We start from the raw sequence: 16,898 nt of genomic DNA on the forward strand, positions 1-16,898 counted from the left end.
AGAGGCGCCCGATCTGTGACGCGGCTTCTACCGTTCTGACGTCACACACTGAAGAGGACAAACACAACTTCTCTCCACAAAAAGACACAAAATGACTAAAGAAAGAAACAAAATGACCAAAAAAAGACACAAAATGACTAAAGACAGAAACAAAATGACTAAAAAAAGACACAAAATGACTAAAGAAAGAAACAAAATGACTAAAAAAAGACACAAAATGACTAAAGAAAGAAACAAAATGGCCCAAAAACACAAAATGACTGAAAAAAGACACAAACTGACCAAAAAAGACACAAGATGACTAAAATAAGACACAAGATAACTACAAAAAGACACAAAATTGTCTTTAAGAACAAGACTTTATTTTATGATATATGCTTTAATAATGGTATTATTTTGGTCAGTCAGCTCTTTGATAAATAAATAAATAAAGAAGGACTTTTATACAGTTATGCAGAATTACTCACAAAGTATAAAATCCCTGTTAGCCCAAACCCTTCTCTATTGTATGCTTGTGGCCTGAACATGTTACTGAGGTGAATGATTGAGCCAACTCAGCTTCCTCTGGCCAAACGTCTGTTTTTCTACTTCTAGAGGCTCAAACTCTAAAGTTAGATCCTTGTTTCAGACCAACTCGTCTCTACTTCCCCTGCACTGTTCCACTGGAGGACGTTGGTCCAAAGCATAGAAAAAAGTTTGGTCCCGAGCCCAACAGTTTATTTTAACTAATAGAACTAAGGAAGTGTCGTTTAAACTGCTACACAGAAAGTGCTGTTACACAATGTGGGTTTTGTGATCTGAAACTATCTCACATGTACTTTATTTATCTTTAAATTCACTTAGAGACTCTGGAAGGACATTGGCTTGTTTGTTAACACAAATATCCCCACTGGGTTTATATGTATTATAAAGATAAGTCGTATTTGGCTGTTTTGATCACAAAATGAATTTTGCTAAATATCGCATACACAAATGTAAGTTTTCAAGTAAAAAAACAAATGTCTTTTTGTTGAAGTCAGAGTTTGAACAGTATATATATATGTATATATATATATATATACATATATATATATGTATATATATATATACAGGAGAGAGTTGAGATATACTGTTATGTATATATATATATATATAAATAATATATATATATATATATATATATATTATTTATATATATACATAACAGTATATCTCAACTCTCTCCTGTCTACAAAACAAAACGCTGTGAAGACGACCAACACATGCCTTTAATGTCTTTAACAGCTAATCTTGCGTCTGTTTATTTTATTATTTATTTATTTATTTGTTTTTGTTTCATTCTTTTCCATTTAATTATTCTTCTATTTTATTTTTGAAATATTATTTCATTCTATTTTATTTTTTGCATTGTTTAATTAATTTAATAATTTCTAATTTCTTCTTCTTTGTAACTGTGCATTGTTTTGCTGTTTGAGATCAATAAAAAATAAAATAAAGTAAAAAAACTCGTCAAAAAAATAAATAATTGTTGCTGACCCCGCCCCCGCTGGCTGTCCTCCGGCGGCGGATCGAGCGCTCCTCTGGTCTGGTGAGGAACAAGCTCCGCCCGCCGCTCGGTGCTAGCAGTTAGCGGTTAGCTTAGCATGGCGGAGGGCAGCAGCAGCAGCGGCAGCCTGCCGCCGGGAGACCCGCAGCTCATCGGGATGATCGTGGAGCACCTGAAGAACCGCGGCCTGTTCGACGAGTTCCGGCGGGACTGCCTGGCTGACGTAGACACCAAGGTAGCTCCCGGCTAATGCTAACGCTAGCTCGGTTAACCGTTAATACAGAGAGCTAGCTCTCAGTTAGCCTGCTGCTAATGCTAACGCTAGCTCGGTTAACCGTTACCACAGAGAGTTAGCTCTCCGTTAGCCTGCTGCTAATGCTAACGCTAGCTCCGTTAACCGTTAATACAGAGAGTTAGCTCTCCGTTAGCCTGCTGCTAATGCTAACGCTAGCTCCGTTAACCGTTAATACAGAGTTAGCTCTTGAAAATATACTGTTTGGTTTCACTGACTTCCCACACACACAAAAAAAAAAATCAATATTACATTATAAATCTTAATTTAAATTATATCTAAATTAATCTAAATTATATATATATTATATATCTAATCTAAATTATTCTATTGGCAAAATATCACATACATAAATCTGGATACACAAAAAAAAATCCCCTCTTTTCTGTATTTATAAGTGAAACCAAGCAGTATATTAATTCTATTGAAGACTCATTTGAAAGCTGCTAAAACTCTGAATATTTGTAATTTTTATAATATTTTTGTATGACAACCTCTTTATGATTTATTGAAACCCCCTGGCGACGTTCTGATGTATTTTTTTGTATTACACCCAACTGCCTTAATAAAGTTTATTTAAAAAAAAAAAAAAAAGAGAGAGTTAGCTCTCCGTTAGCCTGCTGCTAATGCTAATGTAGCATTGTTAAAGTGGTGGAGCTGTAGCTGATGTTAGCATCACTTTAAACTGCTGCTATCATTGATACACACTGAACACAGTAATTATAAAGAAGTAGCTCATTGTAGCAGAAAGTAACAGTTCTGCTAGAAAATATCACACGTTTAGACTAACCAGTGTATCGGCCCCACGATGTGATTTATCCTGATACCTGAGTCACAATACGATATTATTGAGATTTTAATCATTTTGATATGTTGAGTATTGATACAATACATAGCGATTTTACTGTTTAACCGCATTTTGCGTCCACAAAATTAAATTAAATTAAATCAGAAATAGTTTTGTCAAATAAGAGAAAATCCTCAGAGTCTTCATGTGACTTCAGTCTTTTTATTTCTCCACAATGAGTCAAACCTCAGACTGACAACAAAGTATCCAGTCAGCTGGACTGATATCAAACATGTTGGACGACAACAATGAAAGCGTTTCAACAATACAAGTTGTAACTGTTCAAAATTAATTGTGCAACCCCTTCAGCAACCAGAACATGAGGAGTTAATGTTAGCAACGTTGTAGTAACGGCCACCAGTTTCCTGTCTGCTGTCCTCATCATCTGCAGCTGTGCAACGTTAATGAACACAATGAGCCGTTAGCGGCATGAATCACATCAATCTGCTGCCCGAGACGTCCATCACAAGTTATCACAAGTTATCACAAGTTATCACGAGTCATCACGAGTTATCACGAGTTATCACGAGTTATCACGAGTTATCACAAGTTATCACAAGTCATCACAAGTTACCACAAGTTATCACGAGTTATCACAAGTTATCACAAGTTATCACAAGTTATCACAAGTTATCACAAGTTATCACGAGTCATCACGAGTTATCACGAGTTATCACGAGTTATCACAAGTTATCACAAGTCATCACAAGTTACCACAAGTTATCACAAGTTATCACGAGTTATCACAAGTTATCACAAGTTATCACGAGTTATCACGAGTTATCACGAGTCATCACGAGTTATCACGAGTTATCACGAGTTATCACAAGTTATCACAAGTCATCACAAGTTACCACAAGTTATCACGAGTTATCACGAGTTATCACAAGTTATCACGAGTTATCACGAGTTATCACAAGTTATCACGAGTTATCACGAGTTATCACAAGTTATCACGAGTTATCACGAGTTATCACAAGTTATCACGAGTTATCACGAGTTATCACGAGTTATCACGAGTTATCACAAGTTATCACAAGTTATCACGAGTTATCACAAGTTATCACAAGTTATCACGAGTTATCACGAGTTATCACAAGTTATCACGAGTTATCACGAGTTATCACAAGTTATCACGAGTTATCACGAGTTATCACAAGTTATCACGAGTTATCACGAGTTATCACGAGTTATCACGAGTTATCACAAGTTATCACAAGTTATCACGAGTTATCACAAGTTATCACGAGTATATCTGCTGTTCCCAAACTTTCCTCAACTTCAAGCTTCACTGCTGTGTCTAGCTTCAGTCCCTGAAATAACGTCTCTACGGAGTCACATACCTGGTCCAGCGTCTTTAGCGTGGAGCTAAACCCTCGGTTTCACAGCGTTGACGGCCTCAAGTCTTTCACATGAAGAAACCCATGGATGTGTTATTTTCTTCTTGGTTCTGATTAGAGAGGCAGTTTAGTCAGACTCAGTGAGTCCAGTGTCGGCGGGTTTCTCTGTAGCGCTGATGTAGCGTTAGCTTTGCCATTAGCGGTTGATGCTATCTCAGGATGGAGGCGAGTTAGATGAGCCCGTAAGTTCGTTGTATTCCCCGAGTATTTTATTTTCACGCGGCACTCCTCGCTAGCTCCATGTGTCATTTCTATCTCATTCGTCCCTTTCTTGTTAAAAAAATCTGAAATAAGTCCACACGCTTGACATAAACGCGGACGGGGCTCTCCTTATTTATTGTCTCCGGTGCCGCCATCTTTGTTGTACCAACTTCTTCTGTCACGCTGACCATCACCTCTACTGACCTCACCAGAATAATACTCAACAGCACCATCTAGTGGATCGAAAAAGCAGTTGATTTTATTTTAAGTACCATAGAATTCACTTCATATTTTCCATTAATTATGATTAAAAATATTGATTCTTGGCGACCATGAATCGATGTAATATCACCATGCAAAATATCACGATGCTATGCTGTGTCAATGTTTCCCCACCTCTAGTTAGCATTAATACTGGAGCTTATTACTGGCAGTTAGCTCTCCGTTAGCCTGCTGCTAATGTTAACGCTACCTTGGTTAGCTGTTACTACTGACTGTTAGCTCTCTGTTAGCCTGCTGCTATGCTACCTGGTTACTGTGTGACGTGCCGTTCCTTTCCCGCCTCCAGCCGGCCTTCCAGAACCTCCGTCAGAAGGTGGACAACTACGTCACGTCTCACCTGAGCACCCAGGACTGGAACCCCAGCATCAACAAGAACCAGATGAGGAACGGCCTGAGACAGAGCGTGGTGCAGTCAGTGCATTATTATTATTGCTATTAATGTCGTCATTATTATTATTATTATTATTATTATACAAAAGTTGCAATAACAATAATAATAATAATAATAATATTACTAACTGTGTAGGTCTGGGATGCTGGAGTCTGGTATTATAATAATAATAATAATAATAATAATAATAATAATAATGTGTGTAGGTCTGGGATGCTGGAGTCCGGGGTGGACCGGATCATCACTCAGGTGGTCGATCCGAAGATGAATCACACGTTCCGGCCGCACATAGAGACGGCCATCCACGACTTCCTGTCGGGGGAGCGGCGGGACGAGAGCGCCGCCAGCGCTGCTCCGCCCCCGGAGCTGACGGAGGCTCCGGACGCCACGCAGGCTCCGCCCACAACGCCCTGACAGGACAACAAGCAGGTACACAAGTAAACAAACTAATGAGTGAGCACACCAATAAGTAAATAAGTGATTAAATAAACAAGTAATTAAATAAGTAAGTTAGTAAATATATAAGTACTTGATTAAGTAAGTAAATCAATAAGTCATTTATCTGTGGAGCAGAGACGTCACAAAGTGATTGACAGGATAAAAATCAACAAACACGCAAACAGATGAAAACCAAAACACAAAGTAAACAAAAGAAAGGGAAGATGGACTCATGGAACTGTTTCCTCTGTTTATCTACAGGTCTACACAGACGTGTGGGGAGAGGACACGCAAAACTCATCACTCACAGCTCGATCACAACTCTTATTGTGAAGGGCAGAGGAAGCTCCCTGGTGTCAGAACTCTTATTGTGAAGGGCAGAGGAAACTCCCTGGTGTCAGAACTCTTATTGTGAAGGGCAGAGGACGATCCCTGGTGTTAGAACTCTTATTGTGAAGGGCAGAGGACGATCCCTGGTGTTAGAACTCTTATTGTGAAGGGCTGGAGCTGCATCACTGAAAGCTGTTTGTGTAAATATCTGTTGATGTTTGTGTTTGTTTGTGTTGTGGTGCTTCACTAAAGTCAGCTGATGTCATCACTCTGATCTCTGCCTGCTTATTGTGTGTGTGTGTGTGTGTGTGTGTGTGTGTGTGTGTCAGCCTGTAGTGTCCAGACTTCACCACCAGGTGGAGCAGTTGGTCTCCGTTAAAAACAGACAGATGTAGAACTGGTCTGTGTTTAGAACTATTTTCAACTGAATCTAACTTCATTTATTTTGTTTTTATTCCACGTGTTTTGTCTTGGTTATTCTGTGATGAGCAAATAAAATAAAGGTGGTTTCAAAATCTCTCTCTCTCTCTCTCTCTCTCTCTCTCTCTCTCTCTCTCTCTCTCTCTCTCTCTCTCTCTCTCTCTCTCTCTCTCTCTCTCTCTCTCTCTCTCTCTCTCTCTCTCTCTCTCTCTCTCTCTCTCTGTGTGTGTGTGTGTAAAGGTCAAACTTCTCCTCCAGGTCCCCACGCTGCCCTCAGCCTGTCGGTGTGTGTGTGTATTGATCGAGCAGGTTGTTTTTGTGTCGATGTCAGGTCCATGTTTGTTCCTAAGATGCTGTTGGATGGGTTTCTCCCTCAGAACAAACAGTTGTTGTCTGGATGTGAATCTAATAAATCAGATCTTCACTCTGTTCAGCTTCTTTAACACTAAACACTAAATGACCCAACACTCTGTTGTCAGGTAATGACAGCCTACTGAATATAAAATACTTTTTATGAACTTATACTTTCCTAAAATATTTATTAAATAATTATTTTAAAAGGATTTTTACATGGATGCTACTGTTTAAATGTTTATTTTAAAATCTCACTGGAGCACCACTGGGGTGTGTGTGTGTGTTGTTTTGTGACAGAACGAGCGGGAAAAGTCCACACATTGTGTCTTCCCCAACTGGGCCCCTACACACACACACACACACACACACACACACACACACACACACACACACACACACACACACATTCTGCAGGTTGTGTAGACGACCTGGAGGACGCGGTGACGAGGTGTTTTCTCTGTGTGTGTGTGTGTGTGTGTGTGTGTGTGTGGAGGTCAGGGGTCAGAGGTCAGGGCTGAAGGAAAATCAAAGCTTCCTGTCAAACTTTGGACTGAAAACACAAACATGTTGATGTGACTGGGACCGCCAAAATAAAAGCCTGTGGTGGTCTGAAGGACAGAGTTATGATGCATCGACACGACGAGAGGTTCATTTATTAATTATCGTTAACTCTTTATATCTGACTGTGAACGTGTTGATGATAAATATCTGGTTGTTTTCAGCTCGTTCTGTTGTTTCTGTCGTTGGACGACTCAAACCGCCAGGAGACGCAAAAACTAGCAAAAAGAGACAAAATGACACAAAAACAACATAAAAATGACCAAAAAAATGTACAAAATTACAAAGAAAAAGACGCAAAATAACAAAATGTAGAACCATCCAATAAAAAATAAGTGACAGAAAATACATTAAGTCACCCCAAAAAATACAAAAAGTAAAAAAAAAAGGAAATAAAAGCATAAAATAAAGAATTAAAATGACAAAAAAGACTCAAAATTTCGCAAAAATGCACAAAATTACAAAAACGTGAAATAACAAAAAAAGTAAAACCAGTCAAAAAATTACAGACAATTAAAAAAGTAAAGTGATGGAAAAAAAACATTAAATTATGAAAAATATACACAAAATAAAATAGACTTCAAAATTACACAAATGACAAAAAATTTCCCAAAAATGACACAGAGAGAGGGAGAGTGTGTGTGTGTGAGAGTGACCAAAAAATACACAAATTTAAAAAAAAGATAACCAAATAACCAAAAAAAGGTACAATCATCAAAAAAATATGTAACAATAAACATTAAATTACCAAAAGAATAGAAAATAACAAAATAAAGATGTAAAATTGAAAAAAGACTCAAAATAGATATAAAATGACCCCCGTAAAAAACCCAAGAAGATGTAAAATTACCAAAATAAAATACCTAAAAAGCCCTGAACTAAACCAGAGAACTGCTTTTATTTTGAAAGCCGTTCTACCACAGAGGTACCGTAATGTTGAGTAAACAAACACACACACACACACACACACACACACACACACACACACACTCTTTGTCTCCACCAATCACAGCGCAGCGTTCCGCAGCTTTAATACTCAGCCTGCAGCTACAACACACACACACACACAGACCAGGACCAGACAGACCAGGACCAGAGGAACCAGGACCAGAAGGACCAGACACAGACCAGAGGGACCAGGACCAGACAGACCAGGACCAGAGGAACCAGAGGGACCAGAGGGACCAGAGGACCATGTGGTCTGGCCGGGTCCTGCTGCTGCTGCTGGTGTCCTGTGAGCAGCTGCTGACTCTGGACCTGCAGGATGATCAGGAGAAACTCTTAAGTCCAGCCAAGAGACGCCTGTCCCCCCAGAGCTCAGGTGAGTCCAGGTCCATGTCCAGGTCCAGGTCCTGGTCCTGGTCCTGGTCCAGTTTATTTGTCCAAACCTTCAATAAAGTTTTTTAAAAAATCAACAAACTCAGCAAATGTTACATTTGACTGAATAAAAAATCCTATGCATAATACTAATACATGCCCATTAGCAAGATGCTAACATGATATGACCACTGGAAGAAATAGACATAGTTCTCATTAGCCTACTGTAATAAAAAAATAATAATTATCATAATAATAATAATAAATAATAATGCATTTTATATATTGTACTTTTCAGGGTACTCAACGACGCATAAAGTAATATAAGACATAAACAGTCATGATTTCTTTTATCATCATCACAATCAATTATTATTATTATTATTAATATATTATTAATAATATTATTATTATCTCCAGATGGCCACAAATCTGTCTGTTCTTCGGTGAAAATATGTCGTCTAAAAACATATTCCTCATCCATAAATGCCGGTCGATTGGTTCCGAGGGTTCAAAGTCCAGATCAGCAATAAAATCATCGGCGCTGTTTTCATCAGATCTCTTCCGTCACTTCCTGCTGAGCTCCTCCGCTATAGATATATTTATATATATATATAGATATTCCTCCGCTATAGTCGTCTTCCTCCATGATTTATAAGTTCTGGAAAAGTCCCATGATGCATTGCGACACTCCCACATGTATTCTGATCATGATTCTGATGCATTTCATTGGCCAAGAGACCGAAAATAGGTGGAAAAAAATACAAATACTACAAAATGCCATATCCGCTGTCCCGGCCTTAATGGTAGAGTGACGCAACAGCGCTCCTGGTTTTAATGGTAGAAATGCGGTAATGCTTTCCCGGCGTCAATGGGTTAATATGAATCAGAAGAGGGCCAACAAACAGAATATCTGTATCTGTGCTAATAACAGTAACAGCTAGCTGCTAGCAGAATTAGCCTACTAACCCGATTTAGAAGGCTAAGGTCAGAAGGTCTGCACCAGGCGCTGTGGCAAGGCTCTCTTTGTGCTTTTGTTTTTCGTCATCAAACATCTTATTTTTGTTCTTTTGGGTACGGTCAGCCTCCTATCAAAGGTCTCCATCATGAGGATGAGATCTTCATCCTGGACTGTTGGAGCAGGTAGACCAGTCCGTCCAATCCAAAGAGCGTGGCCTGATCTTTGGCACGTTGCTCCAGGGAGTCTGACTTCCACCTGGAGGATAGAGGACTGTTGTTCTTTGGACCTCCAGGGTTCTCTTTAGGACTCTGGTCTCTGGGATCTGGTTGAGGAAAAGAACAAAGAAGGGATACAATTACTCTCTGTATACAACGTACACAAATACAAAACAATCAGATGTAGGTATACCATAAAAATACTCAAAATACCACCATTTTAAGAACATGGAATGGTCTTAACTATCAAACAAGCAAAACTAAAATACAAAGCTTATTAACCCTCTGAAGTCCAGCAGGTTTTGGTTCAAATGAGTCAACTTCCTGCATTAACGTCTGTCTGTGTTCAGCATCTTCCAGTCTGTCCTTACATCACATCATGGCTCCTTTTTCTACACACAAACTAGCTATCAGTCAGATTTTACATTTTATTTTAATTAACAAAGTATAAAGCTGCCAGGAACCCAAAATACAAACTAAAGACACAGGTTTCTATGGAAATGGACCAACCAAAACTATAAAACAGTCTACTTGCATGTTAATTAAAAATAGTAATAGTTTTAAGTGTAGAAAGAAATTCACATTTCAAAATGTTCTAGAAACATAAATGTCACACTGTGAAAGCTCCTATGATTGAACTTTAACTGGCTTTCTCAGCTTGTCTACATATCAGATATAAATAAAGTTATTACTGTAAATAAAACATGTGTATTTTCAATAAATAGATGGACTCCAGAGGGTTAACTGACCCTGTACCAAAGCTTTCTGATCTTTCATTCTGAGCAGCGGCCAAATTATAATGTATCTGTACTGTTAGTGCACTAAACATACAGGTCAGGTTATGGCTGCACATCATCACTTGTGGCTTTTAGGCTAAAGCTAGCAGACTCTACGTATAACAATAACTCAACCTGTTTAACATATCTAGTTACGTGCTGACACAACATAAACACACAGAGATGACCACGCCGTCACTGAATGTAAATGTGGTGTAAATCCGTTGAAAATATATATGTAGTATAAGAAATGAATGTATGACCTGGCAACAGGTAGGATTTCAGTTTTATTGGGAAAGAAAAAACTCATTAGACAAGTCAGATTAGCATATCTGAAGCTCTGGTTGATACGACAACATCAGAACAGGAATCTGACCTCCCAAGTGTGCTCTGATATCAGAAGTGGAACATAACAGGAAATGACAGGACATTGAACTTTAGTTACACAGAAATAATGACGCAGGAACCTGCAAACTAAAAAGACAAGACCAGGCGTTGTCTGCTCAGAGTTGTTCTGGTCTTTGGATTTGTCACCTTTGGCTTCTGATTCTGTTTTTGGTACCTACAATAAATCCACGAGGCTGTAATTCAAATCTACCTGCTCGTCAAGTGTTTTTCTTGACGACATGTTGCTAAAATAACACACACACAATGAATTGACGTTAGCGTAACAAAAGCTAACTTTAGCCTAAAGTTAGCAGCCCATTTGCGCCAGGAGTATGTGGAAAACTTACTAATTTATAAGCTTACTATGAAATGTATTTATTATTTATTATTTATTATTATTATTATTATTTATTTATTATTTTGTCGTCGTCATCGTTGACGAAAACAACACTGTCCTGTAGAGCTGGTTTCTGTCTGCTGGTTCTCGTGGCCGTCTCGAAAAAGTCTGTATCTCTGATTTAACATTCACCATCCCTGTCTGTCTGTCTTTCTGTCTGTCTTTCTGTCTCCTGTCTGTCTGTCTGTCTGTCTGTCTGTCTGCAGCAGAGATCCAGAGCTGCCTGGTGAGTTCAGGGACCGATGTGGGCTGTGGGACGTTCCAGTGTTTCAACAACAACTCGTGTGGTATTGTGGGTCTGCAGCACATCTGCCTCACGCTGCTGCAGCACGCCGCCCGCTACGACTCGCAGGTCAGAACACCAGTCACGAGTCTTTATTCCACCTCACCCTGGTACTGGTTGTTACTGGTTATTACTGGTTGTTACTGTTTATTACTGGTTGTTACTGGTTGTTACTGGTTATTACTGTTTATTACTGGTTGTTACTGTTTATTACTGGTTGTTACTGGTTGTTACTGGTTATTACTGGTTGTTACTGTTTATTACTGGTTGTTACTGGTTGTTACTGGTTATTACTGTTTATTACTGGTTGTTACTGTTTATTACTGGTTGTTACTGGTTATTACTGGTTGTTACTGGTTATTACTGTTTATTACTGGTTGTTACTGTTTATTACTGGTTGTTACTGGGTATTACTGTTTATTACTATTTATTACTGGTTGTTACTGGTTATTACTGTTTATTACTGGTTGTTACTGTTTATTACTGGTTGTTACGGTTTATTACTGGTTATTACTGGTTGTTACTGGTTATTAATGTTTATTACTGTTGTTACTGGTCATTAATGTTTATTACTGGTTGTTACTGGTTATTACTGGTTGTTACTGGTTGTTACGGTTTATTACTGGTTACGGTTTATTACTGGTTGTTACGGTTTATTACTGGTTGTTACTGGTTGTTACTGTTTGTTACTGGTTGTTACTGTTTATTACTGGTTGTTACGGTTTATTACTGGTTGTTACTGGTTATTACTGTTTATTACTGTTATTACTGTTTATTACTGGTTGTTACTGGTTGTTTCTGTTTATTACTGGTTGTTACTGTTTATTACTGGTTGTTACGGTTTATTACTGGTTGTTACTGGTTATTACTGTTTATTACTGTTATTACTGTTTATTACTGGTTGTTACTGGTTATTACTGTTTATTACTGGTTGTTACTGTTTATTACTGGTTGTTACTGGTTATTACTGTTAATTACTGGTTATCACTGTTTATTACTGGTTGTTACTGGTTGTTACTGGTTGTAACTGTTTATTACTGGTTGTTACTGGTTATTACTGGTTGTAACTCATTATTACTGTTTATTACTGTTGTTACTGGTTATTACTGGTTATCACTGGTTGTTACTGGTTATTACTGTTAATTACTGGTTATCACTGTTTATGACTGGTTCTTACTGGTCCTCCTCTCCTCCTGCAGGGTAAGATGATAGTGAAGGAGGCGCTGCGGTGCCTGGCGTTGGGGCTCCGTCAGCGGTTCAGCTGTGTGAGCCGGCGGTGCTCGGCCGTGAAGGATCTGGTCTTCTCTCTGCAGAGGGAGTGTTACTCCAAACACCAGCTGTGTCTGGCTCTACGGGACCACATGGACTCCACCGCAGACCTGGTCCACTTCAGCCTCATGTTCCCCCCCGGGTCAGTCAGGGACCCTCCTCCAGCCACAGCCAGCCACAACACACCTGGCTCTTTCTTAAAACTGGTTATTACTAGTTATTACTGGTTATCACTGGTTATTACTAGTTATTACTGGTTGTTACTGGTTGTTATTGGTTATTACTAGTTATTACTGGTTATTACTAGTTGTTACTAGCTATTACTGGTTGTTATTTGTTATTACTCTATATTACTGGTTATCACTGATTGTTACCAGGTATCACTGGTTATTACTGTTAATTACTGGTTGTTACTGGGGATAACTGGTTATTACTGGATATGAGTGGTTATTAGTTATTACAGGCTATTCCAGCAATTACTGGTTATTAGTGATTATTCCTGGTTATTACTGGCTAGTCGGGGTGCACCGATTGCAATTTTCTGGCCGATCACCGATTGTTTTATAACTCACAGCTGAACCTTCAATGTTTGAATCTTATTTTACTGAAAAACAATAACACAGCAGTATTTTTCTTGAACAAATAAAGGAAATCACAATGTCTGAGGTAGTTAATAAAATATTCAACTTAAAATTAATAGCAACAATTTACAGGACAAACTAACAAGAGAACTGCAACCATAAATAAAGTGTCCTGAATTTTTGGTTTCGTTATAGTAAAACACACAGACAACTAGGGAGGGCATCGATTTTAGAATATTACAATAGTCATTAAATCACAAAAAATCAAATAGTTCATCATATCTGTAAGGAAAAAGAGTTGTTTTACTTGAGCCTTCCACACGGGGGCAGCGTAACATCTGGTGCTACAGTGTGGTGACTAGATGCCAAACTGTAGAAGAAGAAACAAACTGTAGAAGAAGAAACAAACTGTAGAAGAAGAAACAAACAGAGGAGGGTTTTCAACGGCGGGACGAGTTATTTATCCTCCAGAGGGGTTTAGAGACTCTGGAGGTGAAGCTAGTTAGGTGTAGCTAACTGCCGCTAACGGAGGCTCTTCTTAATGAGATAAGAACAGTTACTGGTTATTACTGGTTATTATTGTTATTACTGATTATTACTGGTTCTTACTGGTTTCTGATGTCAATGGTAAATGTGCACTGTCTTGTCTCCGTCTGTCATGCAGTCGGTGGCTGTGACGCACAATGAATTCCGGTGAAAGCTGACGATAAAGAGTTCTCTAATCTGTGTTTCATGCTCTGCTGAATTGATTTTAAAGCAGCATTTACTGCTGCTCATACTGCAGATGGTTGGTGTTGTCCTGAGGTGAAGCTGTCTGTCTGACTGTCTGTCTGTCTGACTGTCTGTCTGACTGTCTGTCTGTCTGTCCTGCAGGCCGTACGTGGAGCTGATGAACTTCCTGCTGCAGTGTGGTGATGCGGCGCGGCTCTGGGTGGGCCGCCGGCTGCAGGGGCAGTGCCAGCACCACTGGGGGGCGCTGTGCGGCGGCTTCGGCGGCGCCTGCTCTCACAACCAATCGGACGTCCGGCAGCACAGCACCGCCCCGCCCCCCACCGTGCCCCGGCCTATCACTGCTCAGGACCCGCCACAGCAGCAGCCAACCGGAGCGTCCGGACAGACAGACAACGGGACGGAGAGACAGACGGTGTCCCCGGACATCCCTGCTGCTTAGAGACAGCCAGGCCACAGATCAGCACTTATTACTGGTTATAACTGGTTATTACTGGATATAACTGTTATTACTGGTTATAACTCGTTATTACTGGATATAACTCGTTATTACTGGATATAACTGGTTATTACTGGTTATAACTCGTTATTACTGGATATTAATGGTTATAACTGGTTATTACTGGATATAACTGTTATTACTGGTTATAACTGGTTATTACTGGTTATAACTCGTTATTACTGGATATTAATGGTTATAACTGGTTATTACTGGATATAACTGTTATTACTGGTTATAACTCGTTATTACTGGTTATAACTCGTTATTACTGGATATTAATGGTTATAACTGGTTATTACTGGATATAACTGTTATTACTGGTTATAACTCGTTATTACTGGTTATAACTCGTTATTACTGGATATTAATGGTTATAACTGGTTATTACTGGATATAACTGTTATTACTGGTTATAACTCGTTATTACTGGATATTAATGTTATAACTGGTTATTACTGGATATAACTGTTATTACTGGTTATAACTCGTTATTACTGGATATAACTGGTTATTACTGGATATAACTGGTTATTACTGGATATAACTGGTTATTACTGGATATAACTGATTATTACTGGATATAACTGTTATTACCGATTATTACTGATTATAACTGATGGTTAATACTGTTTACAACTGTTCATAACTGGTTATTACTCTTATGATCAGTTATTGCTGATATTACTGGTTATTGCTGTTTATTAGTGTTATTACTGGTTGTTACTGGTTTTTATTGTTCATTACTGGTTATTACTGGTTGTTTCTGGTTACCACTGGTTATTATTGTTTATTACTGGTTACCACTGGTTATTACTGGTTGTTTCTGGTTATTACTGGTTACCACTGGTTATTACTGGTTGTTTCTGGTTATTACTGGTTACCACTGGTTATTACTGTAGTTTCACTGCAGCAGAACCTGGCTGGGTCTGTTATGTTACATATTTTTGCTATATTCATATTTTCTTTGTACGGATGAAAACAAAGATCTACCTCAGTTCATGTTGACAGGAACAGAGCAGCTCAGTCACATTTCTGCATATTTAATCTATTTATGAGTGTTTGTGATGTCATCAGACTCTGCTTGTTATTAATGTTATATCACATTTTTCATCTTCTACTTAAACAGTCACATTTCATACACACCCAGTGTTAACTGTGTTTTGTTTTTATTGGAATGTATCTGAGAAAACATTTTGACTGGAGGTAAATAAACAACTGTGACATCACTGAGCAGAGAGAAGCTTGTTCATTGGTCCACAGAGGTATCCTGTCTGTTATCTGTCTGTCTGTTATCTGTCTGTCTGTTATCCTGTCTGTTATCTGTCTGTCTGTTATCCTGTCTGTTATCTGTCTGTCTGTTATCTGTCTGTCTGTTATCTGTCTGTTATCCTGTCTGTTATCCTGTCTGTTATCCTTATGAAGAAGACTCAGAGCTCATGAATTTCTGTCTGTTCCTTTGTTTAACATCGTCTGTCATTCTCCTGACGTTTAAATAAAGTTCAACTCTCGATCAGCTGATTGGTAGAAAAGTTAAACAACATTTAGAAAAAACTGGCCACAAAAACAACAAAAACAATGTTCTGTTATCAGATTCATCACAAAGTATTTCAAATATATAGTTCGCTTGTATGTTTGTCATGTGTTTCAGGACCTGAAGGGGCAACAGGAGGAGGTGTTAGAGGAGGAGGAGGAGGTGTAAGAGGAGAGGAACCACTTCAAGATGTTTTTTAACATCTAGTTCTTGTTTCATTTTTTCATGGTCCAACTGCAACATCAGAATCAGTTTTTGTTGCTTGAAACTTAATCCATGAGTGAAAAGAGGCAGCAGGAGGGTTGAGACGTGATGCCGTCTTCAGTTAGCTTAGTTTATAGCCGCGCTAACGTTCTCCAGACGTTTGTCACCTTCCACCTCCACTGAATAATGTGCAGCAATCCTCAACAACTGCTCTTTTGTGCATTCATCCAGGGACTCCTGAGACGAGTCTGCAATAAACGCCTCAACCTCAGACATTACAAAACCTGTAGCACAACCAACCAGACCAACGCCAAACTTCACACGCCAAAGGATGAGACAGCCACCACGCCGTCCACTAGTCCCCAGGGCGGAACAAACCAACATCCAGGTTGGAGTTTCCCACTAACTAAACCAGCCGGCTAACTAAACCAGCCGGCTAATTAAACCAACTGGCTAACTAAACCAGCCGGTTAACTAAACCAACCGGCTAACTAAACCAGCCGGCTAACTAAACCAACCGGCTAACTAAACCAGCCGGCTAACTAAACCAACCGGCTAACTAAACCAGCCGGCTAACTAAACCAGCCGGCTAACTAAACCAACCGGCTAACTAAACCAGCCGGCTAACTAAACCAACCGGCTAACTAAACCAGCCGGCTAACTAAACCAGCCGGCTAACTAAACAAGCCGGCTAACTAAACCAGCCGG

General features: G+C 39.1%; 1 protein-coding gene across 1 annotated transcript; it reads left to right on the top strand.

Moving 5' to 3' along the window:
• Positions 1–1,563: 1,563 nt before the first annotated feature.
• LOC131986893 (uncharacterized) lies at positions 1,564–14,515 on the top strand. Its single transcript, XM_059352034.1, has 7 exons — positions 1,564–1,760; positions 4,834–4,958; positions 5,145–5,349; positions 8,020–8,359; positions 11,298–11,443; positions 12,574–12,785; positions 14,098–14,515. The coding sequence occupies exons 1-7, from the start codon at positions 1,623–1,625 to the stop codon at positions 14,393–14,395; spliced, it is 1,464 nt and encodes a 487-aa protein (XP_059208017.1). The 5' UTR covers positions 1,564–1,622; the 3' UTR covers positions 14,396–14,515.
• The last annotated feature ends 2,383 nt before the right edge of the window (positions 14,516–16,898 follow it).

The sequence above is a fragment of the Centropristis striata genome, chromosome 15 (assembly GCF_030273125.1).
Source record: "Centropristis striata isolate RG_2023a ecotype Rhode Island chromosome 15, C.striata_1.0, whole genome shotgun sequence".
Lineage (NCBI taxonomy): Eukaryota > Metazoa > Chordata > Actinopteri > Perciformes > Serranidae > Centropristis > Centropristis striata.